Genomic DNA, 21080 nt, shown 5'->3' with positions numbered 1-21080 from the left:
CAAATAAATGACAAACCTTCTCCAGTTTATGCCGGCTGCCTGCATTGGCTGTGATTTTCAGCTCCAGCTGAGCCTCCAGCTCCTCACCCTCCAGCCCCTCACCCTCCAGCCTTGCTCGTTTTCCATCCCTCTCCTCGCTTTCGGTGTCATCTTCATCTTTCTCCTCAGACAATGATCTCTTTGTACCAGCAGGGGAGCTGTTGTCTGCTGTTAGGTAGAGGTAGAAGGTTTTAGGTTTATAGGCAGTGCCTGCAACTACTTTAACAGAGCTATTAGCGTAAGGAATGTCAGCTCAAAGGCTAAGCTTCATGTCGACACTTAGCTTGGAAACTCAAAATTATTAGATCATTTGAGACTTAAGCTTAACCAAAAATATCATCATTCTATCATTTACTCATCCACTTTTTCCAAACCAGTTTTACTTTTTCTACTGTAAAACATAAAAGACATAATCAAAAAAAAGGTTACCGCTTTTTTTGTTCATATAATCTGGTCAAATGTTCCTTTGAACCACTTTGACTTTCATTGTATGGCAAAACCCAGATAACTCAAAATGTGTGTTCCACGCAACTCAAAAAGGTTTGTAAAAGACACGAGGGTGAGTAAATGGCGACAATTTTCATTTTTTTTGATAAACTTTCCCTTTGACTCAGATTGCAAAGTAGTTCTCAGGATTTTAAAAGTATTCAAAGGGAGTGACTTTTTACGGTCTCCGCAAATGAATTGTATGGGAATGCAAGATTGACAAAGCTCTCACCACCCCGATTTTTAGAGATTGACCAGTAGTTTGCAGGCAGGTTGGGTTTTCTAGACATTCTCACCTCCTGCATTCTCAGAAGTGCCTTTTTCATCTTTTTGGTCCTCTTTCTCATCATCTACATTCATCATCTCCTCGCTACTTTCTTTCTTTTCATCTTTGTCTGCCTGGACTTCATCCTCTTCGCTCAAGCACAGAAATCCTTCTTTAACCTCTGGATCGCAGTTTAACCCAGATGGAGAAGCAGAAAGAGAGGACGAGGAACTTTTATTGCTTGTCTCCTTTTTCTCTTCTGCAGCCACAAGGGGGTCATCCAGATCCATAGAAGGTGAGGTAGCCTGTGCGATGGGTGGAGAGGGGGATCGAGAGACAGGTGGAGTAGGGGAACAGCGGGCCGAATCCGGGGCAGGTGACATCAAGTCTGCCTCTTTATGATTCAAGTCGTTCTCCTTTACTTTTTCTTTCTCTTTCTCCTTCTCCTCGGTGTGGGTGCCATTCACCAGCGGTGTCTGAGGCTGTGAAGAGGAAGATGAGAAAGAGGCGGAGCTGGAAGTGGTGGTTGTCAGGGTGTTGTGCAGAGCTTCCAATTGTTGACGATCGCTCATCTTCATAGTTTTCCGTGCACGGAAGATTTTCTTCTGAGGTTCCTCAGGTACAGCTACTTCCATTTTCACCTGCAGAACAAAAGTAGGAGGATAAGGTCAAACAACAGCATTATATCCTAAACAGGCTAGTTAGCAAAACTGAGCTGAAGCACCTCTCTGATTAAAAAATCCACAAACCACCAGAAATCTGTAGTGAAAAGAGTTACCTAACGAAAAACCAATAACCTTCCTCAATTCAATTGACATAACTAGCGAGTTGGTGGGGCTGTAACAGCCAGCAGTGCATCTGATTTCAGAATACTAAGAGGGAGAGCAGACTTTGTGTCCTCCCCTTTAACGTGATTGGTGCAATTCTTGGCCAGTAAGAGCAGCACACTACAGAATCTGCTAGCGACAAGAGGAGTTCATTATATAATGCAGATTTTCAAAGCTACTATAGTACTTAAACTAGATTCGTACTTCTGTCTCAGTGTTAATAAATCACAAAAAGACATTAGTTTGTCTTACCAGGCTTCTGTAATGTCTCGTACTTTCCTGTTCATGGATTAGGCAGCCAGTCGCTTGAGGATCCTAGAACAAAAAGAATTGAAATATTAGGTTTGAAATGAAGTTAAAATAGTTTCGCACATATTTTAACTAATTTCATAATAAAGTCAGTTCAACTCATAACCGGATCCAAACATCCTTCAGTTCCTCTGAGTACAACTCCCTCATGTTTTAATTAATAAGTTGTTCTCAAAATATTATGTAATCATAACTCAGTAGTTTTCACATATCAGAAGAGCTCTGGTACATTCTCTACTTGGTTATCTAGTAATTTAGTAAAAAACTTCCTTAGTTCTACATATATGAATTACAATCCATGCTGAGCCTGAAACCAAATGTTATGACAAAGGCCACATACAGTGAACTCATTGCAAGCTGTGCAAAAATAACATATCGTCTACAGAGAAAAACATAAAACTTGGGCAAACAGCTAAAGAAACAAAGCTGGTGACATCCTTTAATTAAAGTAGATGTTTACCCAATACAGATATGGGTACAATATGTGGTAAAGTAGTACACTGCAACTTGTTATCCTGATAAGATGAGGTAATACTAAAACCCATTTGCAATTTAAAAAGACCAAATTTTACAGTAGGACATCCATTTAAAAATAAATTACGGTACTGTTCTCTGTCAGCGCTTATTAAGAGACTGTACGTTTCTACATTAGTACACAATGACTAGCCACCTGGCATAGATTGTGATTAAAACTTCTAAAACCAGAACAAACATGGTCATTTTTGAAAATAGTGTTACTTTAGCAACACAACTGTTAAATAATTGTGAAACTTACTCCTCTCAGCTCTAAATTTATAAATAAAATTAAAATACCATAGCCTAAACCTGAGAATGTGAACTAATTGCCTGCATTTTCTAATATTCCCATGAATAAGGGTTAAGCAAGTTGCTAACATTGAAATTAACTTGCTATCAAAGCACTTTGCTGGATCCAAAAAATGTTTTATCTGTCTTGACTTTATCAATTTATTCTCAGTACCTATTCTCTGCTCTAGTTATTTTCATCTTTTCTTTGTTTACTAGACATCCCATAAAAATATCTTGCCAGGATCTGCAAGCATGAATCCACAGGACACCGCATTGCTGCTGCACTGCTACATTAGCAATCGTCATCCTGGCAGGTGTGAATGACGTGGCTTACATATATAAACCATTTCCCAAACTTCCTGTCAACAGCCATTCCCCCAAATTCTGGTATCCATGACAACCACGAAAACTGCAACTTCTATTAGCTTTGACTAATTTTCCATCCTAAACAGAGTCACCATAAACTTCTTAATCAGGAACAAGACATGTAACAAGGTTGTACAAGACACAAATGAGGGTGTCAAGTAAGCTGACAATAGATAGCCATCTGTAACCCATAAGGAACACAAAAAAAAAAACTTAATTTTTCCATGTCTTAAACCTCCCAAAAAAAACACCAATCTGTGACAAAAACTAAACTGTAATAAAGTGCATGTCTGTATTCCTCCATTTCCTCCGTTTTATGGCTGCAGAAAATGCATTCATTCTATAAAAATGGCTGCTAGCTTCTGGGAAGCTTGCTGTTCTAATCACCGCGCACAGCCTTCACTGTGGCCCTCCCCCATCCCAACTGTAAACATAGACACTGAGGTTCCCGCTCATTGCAAAATGGTCGCCAGAGCTGCGGTGTAAAGCCAGGCTCAGTTCTACAGTACTCCTCCTCCTGAGGCTCAGGCAGGAATATCGCAGTCCTGTTCAATCCAAGTTGATTTCAGCAATATAACCTCTTGTGGACTGCTATTAAAAGAATTGTTCGCAATTGTTCGCAGCCGAACACTGAATTTAATCTTGAAAACCGTTTCAAGGTAGATACCTGCCTGATACTTGTAATAAAATCTATGGTAAGCTGACAAAAAAAGCTATATCTAAAATAAGAAAACTAATCTTAAATAATATTCCATTTAAAGGCATTAAAAAAATGTGAAAAAATAAAAAAAGATCACAATGAATAACGCTCGTATACGGACTGCACGCAATCAACACTTCCTGATGCGAAAGAACAATGTATGAAATATAAATATCCAACTCAAATGTATAATAGATGATCTCAATAATGTCGGTACTGAACAGTTGTCACCAACAGCCAAAACAAACGTTAAAAAAAAAAAAGTAAAAAAAAAAAACGTACAAAAATTGCCGTTCCTACGATAAAACCGAAACATGAAAATCCATTTAGAACTTGTCTTAAAACAAATAAAACAAGCACCCACCAAAATGCCCTATTAATCTTACAATTAAACACCACTAAATTTGAATGTGAAAAAAATAAGTCCTCAAGAACCAAAATAGCTCAAAAAAACAACCTTGAGGTTAAGTCTTCAGGAGTAGGCCTTCATTAGCAGTGAGCGCAAAAACGGGAGCATGCCTAGTTTCCAACTAGCTCAAAGCGCACACAACACAGAAAAGAGGAACAGAGAGAGGCAGAGAGAACGGGAGGGGGAAGGGAACTCGTGTGGAGAGGCGGAGCACATTCTTTGTAAGGTGTTGGCTTGTAACTAGATTAGAAAAACAGTGTAGCTACACAATTGTAGCGTTACAGCCAAAAGGACACCGTTATGTGAAACAAAGGGTCACTTTTGGACTCGTGATGAGTCTGAGAGATGATTCATCACCTCATAAAATCTCACTGATCAACAAGCAGTGCTCAAAAACCTGCGATTAAAGGTGTTCCAAAATAGGACATTCATACAAAAACCTTTAGAAAGGAGGAAACTAAAGAATAAAAAGGAAAACAACATCAGCAGCAAGAAAGAAAAACTGCCATATGCTGTAAAGCAAAAACCAGACCCCTCCCCCACTGCTGCAGGCACAGAGAAAACAGGGTGGAAAATTACTGCTATGTGGACCGCACCATTTCAACACAAGAGGGGTGTCTCACGTGCACCGCTGTGTGTCAACACAAGAGGGAGCACAGCAAAACTCAATCTGCTCTGCATTTTAAAAATACACCAATTTGCCTATATGCATTTTTTCCAAAGTCCATATTTTTCAATAAATAACTCTGTGGCGTGCATCCCAATACAACACAAATATCTTTTGGCTGTAGCTTTGCTATTGCACAAAAGCAGGGTTACAACAGGGTAAAAGTTAAAAGGTCAAGATACTGCCATAAACAAATGTAAACCACTGTATTGAAAACAAAATGAGCCATGGTCATTTAATGCCTTTTGACGATCACCTCTTAGTCACGTGGAGTCATTCTCAGCTTATAAACATTTTTCACAGTTTTGCAAAAATCGTGATGGCCATGCGAAATCAAATCTAATAACTCGCAAGAAAAAGCATTCAAATCTGTACGTTTTCTTGGGAGGCAAAGGGAAACAAACCCTTAACGTTCTAATCATTGCTTTCCTAGTAAAGGGTCACTTGGAAAAACTATCCTGATTAAAGGGCACTCAACAACTAGCCTATGTTGTGTTAGTGCATGTGTGTTCTGACACATTTAACTGAACTGTTCATCCCGGCAATACAAGTACTATCCCAGCTCATGACATATCCCGATTTTTACCATCCTTTCCTGTCATTTCTCTACTGTGCCTAAATAAGTGACAAAAGGGCATAAGATTCCTATATTCAATCGATGAGAACAAAGCAGAGGACCTTCCTTAACAAATCTACTCTAGTTCAGATGGTTATTTCTGCTGTCAATTTTCATACAAGTCTAAACAAAAAGAAAAATATTACACTTCACAGATCTCCTAAAAGCCTAATGACATTTATGATGCAACTCAGAGTAAATACTGATGAGTTTTCACATACTCTGAGGTCTGACACCATCCTAACCAGAAGCGACATGACCAAAGCACTCTTCCATATTAATCTGCGCTCCTGTCCTAGCCATGACAAGCAACAGTGAATTGTACCCATCCGACGGTTTCCATTTTTGTGGGGTAGCCTTACCCATTTTCAGAAACATCAGATATGACAAATCCCTCAATACCCAAAAGGATATTAAGAAAAATGGTGCCACCTGGGAACACACCATAGAAATGAGAAGTGATGTAATGTGATATTGTCGCGAAGCATTTTCACTTAAAGAGTGGGCAGAAAGATCACTTGCTGTTGAAATCTAGTTGCGCCACATCTGGTTAACACATATGCCTGCCAAGCAGCCTTGAGCTTGTCAATGCCCCTTGCGTGCTAGTATATTCGGCGCCATCCACAATCAATAAACATGCATAAATATACACACAATGAACCTAATACTTCTTAGGAGCATCTCATGATCGTGAGGGAACGCAAGCATTTCTAGCCATCTCACATCAAGTGTGAATGGAAGGAAAAGAGTTCACTGCTAGAACTCTACCATGCATACAAAGTTGCTTTCGAAAGGTGTCGATTTTCACGCCAGAAATAGTCCTTTATTTTTTAAACACAAGACCACCAGGAAAAAACATGTATTCCATGGAGACTGCACAGAGAAATTACACAAAAAGGTGTAAAATAGGAATGGACAAGCGGTTATATTACAGTGTGAAACTCATGCAATGAGAACACTCACTCCTCCCCCACTGCTGAAGAATGTGCAGTCAAACGGTAAAAAAAAATTAAGGAGAGACGGACAGCGATCGTATGATAGCTAAAAGCAGCGGTGTGGAGATGCAGAAATTTGAATACAAGGAAGACTGATAAAAATTCATATAATGCGTGTATAGTTTTGTATACAACATTGCTAATGTCTGATGAAGACACTAAAGGAGACTGAATGTTATGATTTTTATTTGTTTGATAAATTTGAAGCTCTTTGTTTTCATAGAGGAAGTGTGGTGCCTTCTCAGTATGGTTGGTCCCATGGGAATAAAATTAAAAATGAGTATAATACTGTAGCTATGATGGAGAACAATAAAGAAATTGTATGCTATCAGGGTATAAAATACGACTCAGGCCATATCCACACGAAGCCTGCGATTTCCCTTTGCAATCTTTTCCCCCCTCATTGTAAAAAAACGAATTCCGTAAACACGGTGTGTTTTCTCAAGAAATATCTGAGTACACATGCAACCACTGAAACTCAAAACGATGTAGTATACATGCCAGACCCGTATGTGGCGCTGTAATTCTGCCACAAAAGCCACGTTTCCATTACAGATTTGCACTCAACTTTTGCAATATTTTCTAAACGTTGATAACTAAATATCGCGCAATGACAGCATTTCTATTAACTGCTGTTTTGCGACTAAAACGTATTTTTTTGTTTGTGGGCGGGTCTCCCTCATATCCGCTTCAAGGTATTCATGATAATGTGGTATTTCTTTGTTTAGAATCCAGTATTCCTGTAATTATATTGTCTTATGAGTTAAATAAAGAACTCCGTCTCATCTTTCATCCTTCTGTCCACGTCATCTGTAAAATATGATCAACTTTTACGTACGCCAGGTGACCTGCAAATGCGGAAAAACTGTTTCCATTGCAGTTTTGCGAAACGTTCCTTTTTCGAATTGCAAGCGTAAAAACTTTTCACGATATATGCAAGTTTTTGCCAAATTGACACGTTTCCATGGGCGCATTTTTAAATTACAATTTGCGCAATTTGTAGGGTAATGGTAACGCAGCTACTGATAGACAAAAAACAGAGATGATGACTTGGAGCAAAGACAAAATATACAGATTGGCTGTATATGAAAATGCACGGGTGTCGTTATCAGATGTATCCACTCAGGGACCCGTTTTTTGTTTTTTTGTTTTTTTCGAATTGCAGTTTCAGGCTCCCAAAATGCTGGGATTCATCTGGACTAAAACCGTCAATTCGATCCAAATTTTTACATACAATTTAATTTAATTTACTATTAAAATGACTTTTTTTTTAAATTCACTACTCTAAGGAGAAACTGAAAATCAGAATTACGGCTTTTAGACAGCAATTTAACAGCGAGTCTTGTGCCACCAAACTTAACATTTAATAATTTTCTGTGGAAGCAGAATATAAAGCATCAGTTACCGACCTAAAGTTCAGCCTTTTCTCTTTATTGCCAAATAAACTCCCTTCTTTGTTGGCAAGTGATTTTATTCCGACCAAAATCACTTTAAACTAAATCACAACATTATTGCGAATTCCTAACTTGCAAGTAGAGAATTCCCAAGATAATGTAGTGCAAGTATAAGCGTAGATGACCAGATTATGGATATAATACAAATATAAAACATTGAGGGCAATCGGTGAAAGAACATTACAACAACAACAACTTGAACCCCTCTTGAAAACGCTCCAACACAACAACTGTTTGTATAAAATCAGCTTTCCTTTAGAAACTACTGAATGCACTGCCAGCTAATAAAAGACATGACCGGCATCAACATGCTGAAACCAGTTGAGACTCTCATAGACCTCTCTCGTGCCTAAAACCCTTTTTAGGTTTCTGGTAAAGCAATCAGACGTACTAGTTTCTATCAAATAATTTATTTTTCAGTTTCCTATTTAAGCTTTGCTCATATTCTGATCAATAACACTTTCAAACCCCCACAAATCGGTCGTGCATGTGCGTGAAATAGAAAATATTTCAGGCACCAGAGTTTAAACACCTTCTGATGACAAGAATCAAACGCGGCACAACAACAGTAAACCATGCACATACTGCAGCTACCACTGTGAGCTGGAATTACAGCAAGGCCTCTTTAAGAGCCCCTCCCACGCTCTGCCATTTCACACATGAAGCTCTGCACTGCAATAACACAAAATGGCCACCAGATCGGCTGCTGGCAAGCCAAACAACTGCACTATCCATGTGACTTAAACTGGAATAGATTTGACTTCACAAGTTGTCTAATTTAATTTAGCCAACTTGCATGGAGCATGCGTCTGACTCTCTCTGGTTCCAAATGTCGAAGTTCCTTCCTGAAGTTGATTCTTTTTGCATGAAGGCGGCACATTAAATTCATCCCCTTGAAGGTTGTGAAACTTCAAGCGTCTTATTCACGCCTTTGGATCCCACAAAATAGTATGATAGCACAGAGGTGGTCTTCTGGACAGCGTAAAGTTACTTCAATGGACGCAGCAGGTGTGTGTTGCTCCTCTGAGCCAAGGTATCATCAGTCTTCTGGTTGCTTCATCCTGGTGTTCTACGCTCTTTAATCCATGTTCCTCGTCTTCAACACCTTGTGCTTGATGAGTCACAGGTACATAATAGCAGCATCTCTAGACATGCATGGCTAAGTTAATCTATTTATTATAGCCAAAAACATTAAGCAAGCACTCCTAACAGGAAAGGCCTACGTGTGTTAGCTCTACCACAAGGGTGCTCAATCCTACAGGAGATTTACATTTGCGCAGATTTGATTTTGAAGAGTGTGTTTGGTTCCAAAAAAGCACCTGAACCAGCTAATCATGCTCCTCAGGATCACCTGTAAATGACCACAGGTGAGTTAAACGAGGGTTGAACCTAAATTTAGATGAAAGGAAAATTCCAGGACTGAGTACCCCTGAACCACATCTGCCGAAATAACTGGTTAAGAACAAATATACATTTCTGGACACATGTTAGACACTCATCAATATCACATTAGGTAGCAAAACATTTTCTTTCTTAAAAAAACAACAACATGGCCGCGTTTTCCACTATCCCTAAAAACTTTTTTTTTTTGGCAAACATTTCAAACTGCGATAAAAATGCATGTAAATAGATTTAGTGCAATCTAGTAAAATACACCACACATTCCCACAAGGATTCTAATAAAAAGAAACAAAACACTGCTGGAAGACAGAGAGCTGTGACCTTACACTGCTATCCTCAAATGCAGGCCACCTTCTGCTTGGAGGAGAAATGTGCAAGCGTGACTAGCCTTCGTGCGACCAAAAGCCTAGCAGTAAAACTGAGCAGAAGTGGGGGAGGGGCAGGGCTAGGGCTGAACCATGGACTTTACAGGGGTGTTACTATTATTCATTTTATTTAGTATTTAACACACTTATATAAAATATTTTTGACACTGACAAATGAGCTGTGAAATGCACATCCAACATAACTGTAAAGGGAATAAAAATTATTTTTCTCTTAGCAATACATTTATTCAGGTTATAGCCTACATCCAGATTTTTCTTACTAAATTAGACTAAATAAATTGTGTACAGAATTAAACAGATTAAACAGAATTGACACTGAACACTGTTTAAACGCACATCAGGTCTCAACATATCAAACTAGCTGAAACCAGTTCTGGAGACACACAGTCACACTGCGCTGTAGCTCCTCCCTCTTGCTGCAAAGTAGCACACCAGAGCAGGCAATGGAAAATTACTGAAGAGTACAGAGTATACCATTAGAAGGACCGAGAGGGGGAGACACTCTTATCTTGGACGTTACAACGGTTCGAGTTCCAAACAGACATTAATAACAGGTCTTTTCTATAAGAGGTCCAACAAATCGAGAGGTCTGATATATATGCCAAAAAGCACTGAGGTGATCCAATCAGAGCTAAATAAGCGCATATATAAAAAGGCGGACTCAATTTTATAAAATCGGAATATTAAAATAATTTGTGATATGAATCTGTAACAGCGGTTCTCAAACAATTAGTTGTGAGAAAGCAAGCTAGTCTAGTCACATTATTCAGAGAGCACACAAAGGAGAACATGAAAGGGGGAGGGGAGCATATGTTGGACTCTTCCATGTTTGGAGTTGTCTTTAAAACAAGTTGACTTCTACACTAGAAAAAACGGTAAAACATTTAATAAGTCTTAACTTTTACTTATTTGAAAGATAGGAAGAAACACAACTGTCCTCAGCAGCCAGAACAGTTTGCAAGACCCTTGCCATGACTGAACAAGAAAAGCCAAACTGCAGGCTTTCCATTAAATTATGCGCTGCGAAAAACTGAAGCATAGAATAAAAAAAGAAAAGCTGTCAAATTTTAATAGGGATAGGAATCATGATAGTGAGAACAACTCTGGCATCCCCCACTTGTCCAGAACATGTAGGAAAAAAACGGTAGAAATGAATAGACAGGGAATGTACTACTACTAAAAGAGGGGTGTAAAAACTCATATTCCTTTGCATACAAGAATTAATATGTTAAATCAGCCTAAATTAACATGCAAATCAATTTAAAAGTGTATTTCTTCATTTACAGATCTAGTAGCTAATATATTTAACAGAGACCTAATGCAATTCTTCATCTCAACAACTTGGAATTTTCCGATTTGGGTGTATCGACTAGCTTTCAATGCAGAAAACACAAACTGCTAGTCAGATCGATAACCTCAGTAGTTTCAATAATCAGAACACCAGCTTTAGGAGCAATTTCTGAATTTCAGTAGTGTGAAGTTCTGTCCCACTGCTCATTCATATAAGCAAGCCTTTCATTCTTCATACAAGTTCAGTATCTAATGGCTTGATGTGTTTTTTATATATATTTTATTTCTCTGGATGAAGGTCCACATGCTTATTTTACCCTGCATAAGTAGCCACAGATCTGTCTACACTGCTAAATAGAGACTACGACATGCTGCTGCTGCTGAATCTACAGCACCACGTTAAGAGGAAATATAGTTGAGCCGAGTTGTGTGAGTTCAGTGTGAAGTGAACATTATGAGAAAGACCAAGAACTGCGAAATATTACTGATAGTATAAATACATGGTAAATATTGTTCTCGACGGCTGACCACAACAAAAGACACACTGCAAACATTTGTGTAATTTGTGAATAAATAACTGAGCTGGTTCTTTGTAAGGAATCAAACATTTCTCTCAAACTTGAGTTAGGTTGAATCAGTCTAATGACTCACCCGATGAATTAACATCCGACTCACTGTCACTCAGAGTTTGTTCATCTTGAGTTGGACATGACTAAAATGACTGAGAATGGTGGTACTGACTAAGACTTCACATGACATACAATAAAACAGCAGGTTCTGTGCACTCTCAATAGTGTAAGCAGATGCCAGCTAACTCACTCACTAGTACGGTACAGCTAGTGTTTTAAGTCCAAACATAAATATCAATGTTTGATTGTGAAAATTGGCCAATGGAGATCAAGTTATACATTTAACGTATATCCTTTTTTAATATTGACGCTATCAATTTTGTCCAACAAAATCATAGTATGTCCACTCATCGCGCCAATAACGAACACTACACAGAGAACTGGGAAACTGTCCTGATCTAGCGACACAAAGACATTTCTGATTAAATTAAATAACTGTGCAGTGTGCAGGCCTATTCTTTTTTGCTTAACAGCAGCTATTTCAGAAAAGCTACTCAGGTCAGTAATTTTAGAAGACCTAAAGCTTTTGCCAAAGTAAATAAATGGTTAAAGTTATGGAGAATATTGGTATTTATTGACATTGGCTTAGACTAAATATTTAAATGTCAAGCTTTCTTATAAATTTATAATCTATTTTTGTATTTCAGAATTGTGGGGATGATTTTGGCTCCTTATTCTGCGTGTTTATATAATTTAAAATTGTGCATCGCATCTAACAAAAACATGTTTTAAACTGAATATGTAAATATAATGTAAATGTGGTATTCGCAAATGCACAATAAAAATTGCATTTTCAGACAGACAATACATTTTTTTTATAATCTTAAACGCATTAACCGATAATCAAAACTGCAAATCACAATGACAGCTTTGCAAAATGATTCGCTGCTAGCATGAAAAACAAAAGCTATGCCAACATCCTCCCCAATCCTGACTGAGAAGGAAGGCCAAATGGAATATACCATTTTCTAATTTGTAGGGTAGCACACACATTAAGAGAAGCTAATCTATGCCAAAAATAAAATCCAAAGTAGTATTAAAGAGCGTTTCTGATGAAATGGGTACAAACATGACCTGCATACATCTAAAAACTAGTAATTCAGTAACTCCCTTTAGCAAAAAAAAAAAAACAGCTTTCCTCTTGTAATGCTACTGTATGCACAGCCAGCTAATCACAGACACGACCGGCAGAAACCGGCTGAATCCAGTTGAGACTGGCTTAGCTGTGGGTTGTATGTCATAGATCTCTGTCATGTCAGTCTTTGTTCTTGGTAACATACACCAAGTAACTAGTGGATTTTATAATGAAGATTTAATCAGATTTAATTTTAAACCTTGAATCTCCTTGTTATCTGTCATAAATTACTACTTTCCAAAACCGACAAAATCATCATGCAAGTGCATAAAATAAAACATTTCACGCACTGAAGCATAAACCCTCCTAGAATGACTGGAACCAAACACGACTCAACAACATTAAACCGTGCACACGCTGCAGCTACCATGGAGAGCCAGACTTGCACAGCGACGTCTCTTTAAGAGCCCCTCCCCCGCTCTGCCATTTCATACTAGTAGCTCTGCACTGCAATAACACAAAATGGCCACCAGTTCAGCTGCTGACAACTGCAGTTGCACAAATCATGTAATTTAAATAGGAAGAAAAGACTAAATTAAAATGAAGTGCCTCTGTTTCAGGGCTGTGTGATGTAGTCCAGCTTGCATGTAGCATGTTTCTTCACATCTGACGCTCCTTACCGTCAACATGCGTCCAGTGCGTCCACACAGGAGCTGATTTTTAGCTTTAAAAATCATCAGCTTTTAATTATGCTGCTTCATCAAGATCATACGACTACCACAGAGAGCACATTGTGTTTAGTTATTCAAGCCTTGTCATCCCACCAGTAGTTTTTTGTGCTAAAGGTGGTCTTCTGGATCACAAAGATGGTTCCAACAGTGCATCAGGTGTGTGCTACTCCTGTGATTCTTCTGAGGAATCTGATCATACTTCATTGTCACATCGCTTCATGTGTGCATTGGAGTATTAATGGGGCGCATTTAACGGGTTCTCTCTTCAATCCATGCAGATGTCCCTTACCTTTTTCACCTTGTATTCAATGAGTGACAGTTATGGAATAGAAAACAATGTCTCTAAAACTCTAAAGTTAAACTCTATAATTTAAAATTAATGTCCAGAGATAAATGCAGGTCATGCAGCATCAAAAATATTGTTAAGTGAATATGCCAAAAGCGTGTATTGACACGTTGTGCACACCGCATGCAAGTGGCACGTCACATCTAAACTCAGTCACCTCCATTCTAAATAACAAAGCCATCTAGATTGGAAGCACCTAATGCCTTCAGTTGAAGAAACGTTTTAATGTATGCTGCACAACACAGATACTCCAGCCACTTTCCCCCCTGCTTCCCCTAACTGACATAACATTTTATTCATTAATATGAATTGAATTTTTATATTTAAATAACTTAAGTTCTCAAAGCCAGCAGGATTGATTTTTCTGGTCTGTAGTTTGGTCAGGTCTCTCTGTTTCTCAATACAATTGAAACAATATATTTTTTTTAAATAGCTCAAGTCAAAATGTATATTATTTGAGTTATTATTATTATTATTATTATAAATCTAGTTTCAAGTTAACATTTGATTGGGCATATCATTTTGTAGTGACAAGCTGTAGAATAAGGGTGAGAACAAACCGACTCAATTTTCAGCATAAAATAAAGTTAAGTTCGGCCCCTAAACAGCACACAAGGAATCCAATCAAGGTCCTCAGGATCTTGTTAATTACCAGCAGGTGTGCTTAGGGTGCGCTTAGCAGGGTTGGACTTAACCTGCTGAAAGGAAAATCTCCAGGAGCAGGATTGAGTACACCTGAAAGACCAGTCTGCCAAAATCAACTGACTGAAAACCAATCAACTGCTTTTAGTATGCATCATATTCAATTCATGATATGATATGTGAAAATGGCTAACACTTTCATGCTAATGCGAAGTAAATCGCAAGAACCCCACGTCATTTAATATATTTCCCATAGTTCTATAAATCATACTTTCAGGGAAAGACAACAATGAAAAATACAAACAATTAAATAAGTACAGGAAGAGAGCTGTGACCTTACACTGCTATCCTTAAATGCAGGCCACCTTCTGCTTGGAGGAGAAATGTGCAAGCATGACTAGCCTTCGTGCGACCAAAAGCCTAGCAGTAAAACTGAGCAGAAGTGGGGGAGGGGCAGGGCTAGGGCTGTACCATGGACTTTACAGGGGTGCTACCAATTAATTCTACACATTTTTCTAAATCACTAATTACACTAACTACTTCCCACTGAAAAATAACTGCTAATATGACTGCAAGAACAAAAACTATTGTTCTCTTAACCTTATTTCATTAACTTATTCAGGTTTTACTTTTTTTCCCTTACTGTGCTGTGAAACAGAATTGACACAAGAACTATTCAAATATAAATTAGGTCTCAACATAATCAAACTGAACTAGCTGAAATTAGGTTTAGAGCAGAGTCAGTCAACACTGCACTGTAGCTCCACCCTCTTGCTGCAAACACCGCAGAGCAGACAATGGAAAATTACTGGTGAGTACAGAGCATACCATTAGAAGGACCGAGAGGGGGAGACACTCTTAACTTGGACGTTACAACTATCTGAGTTCCAAACAGACATTCACTACTTGCCATTCTGAGGTCCACTAACTCAGAGCTCCAACCTTTCCAGAAATGACCACTGAGTTTGTCAGTCTCCTTCAATCAGTGCCCCTCACCTTTAACGAAAGTGCGCACATTTAGACGCACACAAATATGTTGATCTAAAAATACAATTAAATGTGGAGATGAGTCTGTAATACAGCGGTTCTCAAGCTTAACCTAGGATTAGTCATGAGAGAACTCAGGCATGTTTAGAAGCACACAAAGAGTACGTGGAAGGGGGAGGGGAAGCATAGCCTGGACTGGACTACATTTCCAGAGGTGCCTTTAAAACATGTTAATTTTAGAGCAATAAAGAATGTTAACATCCTCTGGATCACTATTGAATCCTGCAAAAACACTAAAACAATACACTGTCCCCAGTGACCAGAAAAGCCTGCAGGACTTCGATTTGAAACTAGCATTTCCAAGAACGGAAACACAAACACAACTTAAGTAGAGATCAAGGGGAGAAACAGACATACTTAAATATTATTGGGGGGTAAAACTCATGGAAGTGAGAACACTCACCCCTCCCCCATTGCTGCAGAATGTTTGCATGGAAGAAAGGACAGGCACGGATCGTACTATTATTTAAAAAAGGGGTGTTGAGAGATCCACTGAAAGGAAGTTGTGCAAGGAAAAGCACAGCAAACTATTTAAAATCTCCGGCATTACCATCCGGGCCGTTAGAAACCTAAAATATCCTATTAACACCAATAGAAGGTTAGACTATGCAAAAATGCCAAGAACAGGCATGGGCAACTTTGATTAGCTTGTTCAGGTGTGTTTGATTAGGGTTGGAGCTAAACCCCCACAGGACAGTTGCCCTCCAGGACCGAAGTTTTCCATTTTTGGCCAAGAAGGGATTAATATGAAATTTTGAATCAAGCTCATCCCAAATGCTTATAAATTAGCAATGCAATGCACCATGAAACATTCAGCATGCACTGCATCCAATGGTTTGATGTTTGTGGCCACCTCTCTGGATGAATGGTCCCATGCATGTCTTACCCAGCACAAACAGGTATCCAGTTTTTCCTGCACCACTAATTAGAAGCATGAATGCACCACTGCTGAATCTACAGCGCTACAGCAAAGGATTTTTTTTTTTTTTGCAGACTTGCAGTCTAAATTAAATAAGATGCATACACTCTTCCCTAGCATGACCAAAACACTGCTGATTATCATTCTATATTTAAGGTTAATTAAAAGCAGCACTTAAGAGGAATTCGTACACAACTACAACGGACTTAAAGCCTGTTCATTTACGATAACTATAACGACAACTAGCGTGCATCCACATTAAAACATTCTATTTATGAAGTGCACTGCAGTTAGCCAAAGTTGTCCGCTGCTTTATATGTGCAAGTTCTTTAAAATCTGTAGGATTCTGATCGGCAATGTTTTTATCATTCATCAGCTGGGAAAAAAGATCATTCTAAAAGCGAGTCCAATGATAACGATGGTTATGATGATCAAAAATGAACACTAATTTGTATTAGCTTTAACTTAATTGTTTAATGCGTCCCTTGTATTCTGGTATACAGGGTTCCAGACAGCAACATTTTTCTACCACGGTCTGATCACCAACTGATAAGAGCTGCCATTTCTGTTCCATATGAGAAACATCAAACGACAAACGAAATTAAAGCGGAACGGAACTGCGCTACTTGTTTGGACTGAGCTGACCGTTTATAAGCTCGGAGCAATAATAGACAGCACAGCATGAGCTCATACATGGGACACAGTTAACACAAAGCGCTGGGAGATCCAGGGAGAAAGTGTATGAATTTGCCATAGAATTAACATCGCAACTGCAGGATCTAGTGAGAAGCGTTCTGCGCAGATTTCTCTGTCATAAACAATAAAGATATCGGATCAAACAGCGCTGACGTGGAAACCAGGAGAAACCATTGTTGCATGAACGAATTTGATCCATTCCCCATGAATTTAATGTAGCCACACCCATGGTGTTGTGGAAGAAAGTAAAAAAATGTTTTTATATTTTTAATGTTATTTTTAATGTGATAATTGGTAAAACTAAAAGTTTAAATATGTGGCAAACAAGCCCTTTTATTTGTTAAATACATTAAATTACCACTATAATCAGTAGGTGGCAGCATAGGAGCACTTATTTGACGACTTAACGATTTCCATTCCTTAATATATGGAAAAAAGTAGGGAGTCAGTCTCATGAAAAACAAAAACTTTTTTTCAAATTGTGACTAAATTACACAAAGCAAGTAAAGAGTGCTCCTTTTTTGATCACTGAAGCAGTCGGTCAGTTCAGTATTATACTATAGAAGACACAAAGTACATTTAACAAGAGTATAATAACATTTTCCATTAAAAAAAAATGTTTTTTGCACATTATTGTTGTTAATAAAAGTAAATTGTATCTGTGCATATCAATTCAAGCTCAGTGCTTCACTGTTCACTTTCCAATAAACAAACATGTAATATTATTAGTAATTGAACTTATTAACAAAGCAACGCAAAACTTGAAAAAAAAAATCCTCCAGTGCCACCAAATCATTATAATATAATATAATATAATATAATATAATATAATATATTTTTCAATTTAGAATCACATTGGCATTACTCTTAACTCTATATTGCTTTTAATAAAAGTACCTGTTAAATTTCGGGGAATTCCCTCCCTCTTTCTCTACGCGACACTGTTACTATATTTCTTACAGTATTTCCAATCCATCTCTGCTTAAAGGCCCACTGAAGTGCCTTGAAACGCGCCGCATTATTCAATGTGTTGACGTGATTTCCCCTAAAACTGCTCCAGTTGTTAGCAGCTCCTCCCCTTTTTTGAAACAGCCAATAGCATTTCATTAATATACAGTTTGACTAGAGCGCAAAAGCGGACCTTCTCTCTCTGTTTGGTAAAGTCAGTTTCCTCTAACACTGTTTACCATCATAATCTCCTCGCTATATGATATCGCTTTGAAATGCATCATTCTGTGCAGAATTCAAATGGGTCGATATGTTTGTTGTCTGCGCGGACTCGCGCATATGATCCGCGCTGCGCTCTCGTGTCTGTAGTCTAAATTTAGACCAGAGCCGTTGGGGTGTGTGCGCTCCTGCGGTGTGTAAAACTAACGTGAAAAAAGACTTTATTCGCCTCAAATGAAAACATATTTACACTGAATCGTTTCCTATCACATATATAGTGTGCTATGTGCCTTTTACCATGTAGAAATTAGTAAATGTGTGTTAACTGACCGATTTCAGCTTCAGCAGTGTAGGGGGCGGGCTTTAGATTCTAGAGCGCATTCTGATTGGATAGAAGATTTGATGAGAAAGTGAAGTCTGCGATGATGTCACCAAAATCTGAGATTCGTTTAAGTGGAAGTGGGAGACTGTAAATTTTGAATATTTCCTAAATGCAAATTTTGTCATAGTTTTGGAACATACCAGCTTATTCATAACTTTAAGGCTAACACAGTCATACTAAAAGCTAAAAAAATTAATTTTGATTTCAGTGGACCTTTAAGAGTTGTTTTTCTCTTATGTATATTTGTATGTTTATGTTCCACATTGTATATGTATGTCTATTTTGTGATTATTTCGTGTACAGCGACCTTGAGTTTGGGAAAGGCGCTATTTAAATAAAACATTATAATTATTAATATAATTAATAAATTAATTTATATAGGCTAAATATCAATGCTTTGATATTTGCAACTAAAAAGAAAACTGCATTGTTCACAACCGTCTTAAATGTTTTCCAAAACACTAAATTAACAGATTCTTTAAACTGGATATCATAAAATGGCTGACACATAGCTGCAAAAACAAACTGCTGCTAACACAAGTAAAACCCCACCCCCGCCCTAACTGAGAACAAAAAAGTAGAAACATTAGATGTCTGGAAGTGGAATATACCATTTTCAGAATTTTAGAGGAGCAGGGATCTAATCCAGGACAAACATAAAATACAAGATATATTAAAACAGAGAGCATTGTTGGTTAAAAACAGTTCACACTGAAACAGCTATGATTTTCCAATGCTATTGTATGCTCAGTCACCTACTCACAGATGCAACCGGCTGAAACTGGCTGAAACCAGTTGAGACTGCTTCAGTAATTGGTTGCCATAGAACTCTCATTTTTCGGTCAGAAGTTGAAGGTTTCTGTTAAAATATACTAAAACTAGCAATTTGATCTATTACATTACAATTTAAAAGTAAAATCTTACATTTGAAGAATAATTAATGATTCATTTTCTGAGAATAAATGGTTACTTTCAAAACCAACAAAACTGTCAAACGGGTGCATGAAATTGAACACTTTTTTTGCGCTTGGAGCTTAAAATTCTTCTAGAATGACCAGAAACAAACACGCCACAACAGCAGTGAAGCATGCACACTACAGCTACCACTGAGAGCCAGACTCCAGCAAGTCTCTTTAAGAGCCCCTCCCCCACTCTGCCATTTCAAACTCTGCATTGCAATAACACAAAATGGCCACCAGCTTGGCTGATGACAAAGAAAACAGCTGGAATTGTAGTATTTCTGTAAATTAAGTGAGAAGAAACAAACATAGCACATGCCTTGACCTTAAAGGGTGTATTATTTAGTCTACAGACTGTAATAATCTAGCCTGTTTCTTTTTTTCCTTAGGTCAAGGTCATCTATGGTGTTATTTTTTATTTTCTAAATCACTGTGTTTAACTACTGTTCCATCATCATAATCTGCATATAGATGTTCTTTTGCTTCTTCATGCTCTGAAGAACATACTAGCTGTTGTTGCTGAAATCTTCTCGGCATGCATTGCAAAGCCTCATTCTGACAGCTATGATGGGAGGGGGGGGGGTGTTTGCAATATAGATATTTGTTATATTATATTATAATCTGCTGTCACTTTAAGCCCTGACACATGGATCCATTATACTATTATGTCCTGTACACACCAGGACGATTATCGCGCACGCTTATCGCCAGCATTTTTCGGCGCATCTTGAGTGTTCACACCCAAACGATTTTCACTGGCGATTTTCAACAGCCAAACTACTGAAATCACATGACATTGGCGATCTGAATCCTGACTCGATATGCTGATTCATAACCGCCAAAATGCCGTTCTTTGTTTTGAAATCGGCCCATCACTATATAATTCGTTATTTAGTTGTCTTTTTTGTGCACAAAAACTGTTCTCATCGCTTCATAAAATTATTGTTAACGTCTTTAGTGCCTTTTATGGGTCTTGAGAGAGGAAATGACATTAGGGTCAATGAAAGCCTTTCTGAGCCATCAGATTTTAAAAAAATTTCTTCATTTGTGTTCCGAAGATGAACGAAGGTCTTACGGGTGTCGAACGACATTAGGGTAAGTAATTATTGACAGATTTTTCATTTTTGGGTGAACTAACCCTTTAAACATAGCCGATAAACGCGCCCGAAAATCATCCCTGTGTGAACCATAGACCATAAAAAAATATGGACGACTCGACATCATCCATTTCCGCTTGCCAGATTTGAAGCTTTCAGACGGCCTGCACGGCGCTGACATCTTGGGACAGAGTCTGCGCAGTAGATTTCGGGACCGGAGTTGCGCAGTAGAGAGCAGGAAGTACAGTCGCGATATCAAAAGCCCGCCCACACTCTCACAGATGCAGAACAATTAATTATGTTGGTGTGAAATAAACAGTTATGGAAATGTAGAAATTAAAGCTAAAAGCTCCAATCTGCTCCCAAAAATTCA

The 21080-nt window shown here is 38.2% G+C and overlaps 1 protein-coding gene across 7 annotated transcripts in view; it reads right to left on the bottom strand.

Annotated features, from left to right (window-relative positions):
• The window catches only part of atf7ip (activating transcription factor 7 interacting protein), a 41646-nt gene that overhangs the window by 4800 nt on the left and 15766 nt on the right, over positions 1-21080 (bottom strand). For 2 of the 7 annotated variants that reach the window (XM_067441100.1, XM_067441104.1), the window contains exons 2-4: positions 1870-1932; positions 822-1431; positions 17-207 (exon numbers count right to left, since the gene is read on the bottom strand). In XM_067441100.1, the coding sequence (XP_067297201.1) occupies positions 17-207; positions 822-1425 (795 nt within the window). In that variant the 5' untranslated portion in view covers positions 1426-1431; positions 1870-1932. Of the gene's footprint in view, positions 1-16; positions 208-821; positions 1432-1568; positions 1664-1869; positions 1933-4256; positions 4358-9210; positions 9292-9667; positions 9743-14780; positions 14853-21080 lie in introns of those variants that run through there. The other 5 variants (XM_067441102.1, XM_067441103.1, XM_067441099.1 and 2 more) reach the window with 5 other exon arrangements.

The sequence above is a fragment of the Pseudorasbora parva genome, chromosome 4 (assembly GCF_024679245.1).
Source record: "Pseudorasbora parva isolate DD20220531a chromosome 4, ASM2467924v1, whole genome shotgun sequence".
In the NCBI taxonomy this organism is placed as follows: Eukaryota; Metazoa; Chordata; class Actinopteri; order Cypriniformes; family Gobionidae; genus Pseudorasbora; species Pseudorasbora parva.
This window is presented reverse-complemented; position numbering and strand designations above follow the sequence as displayed.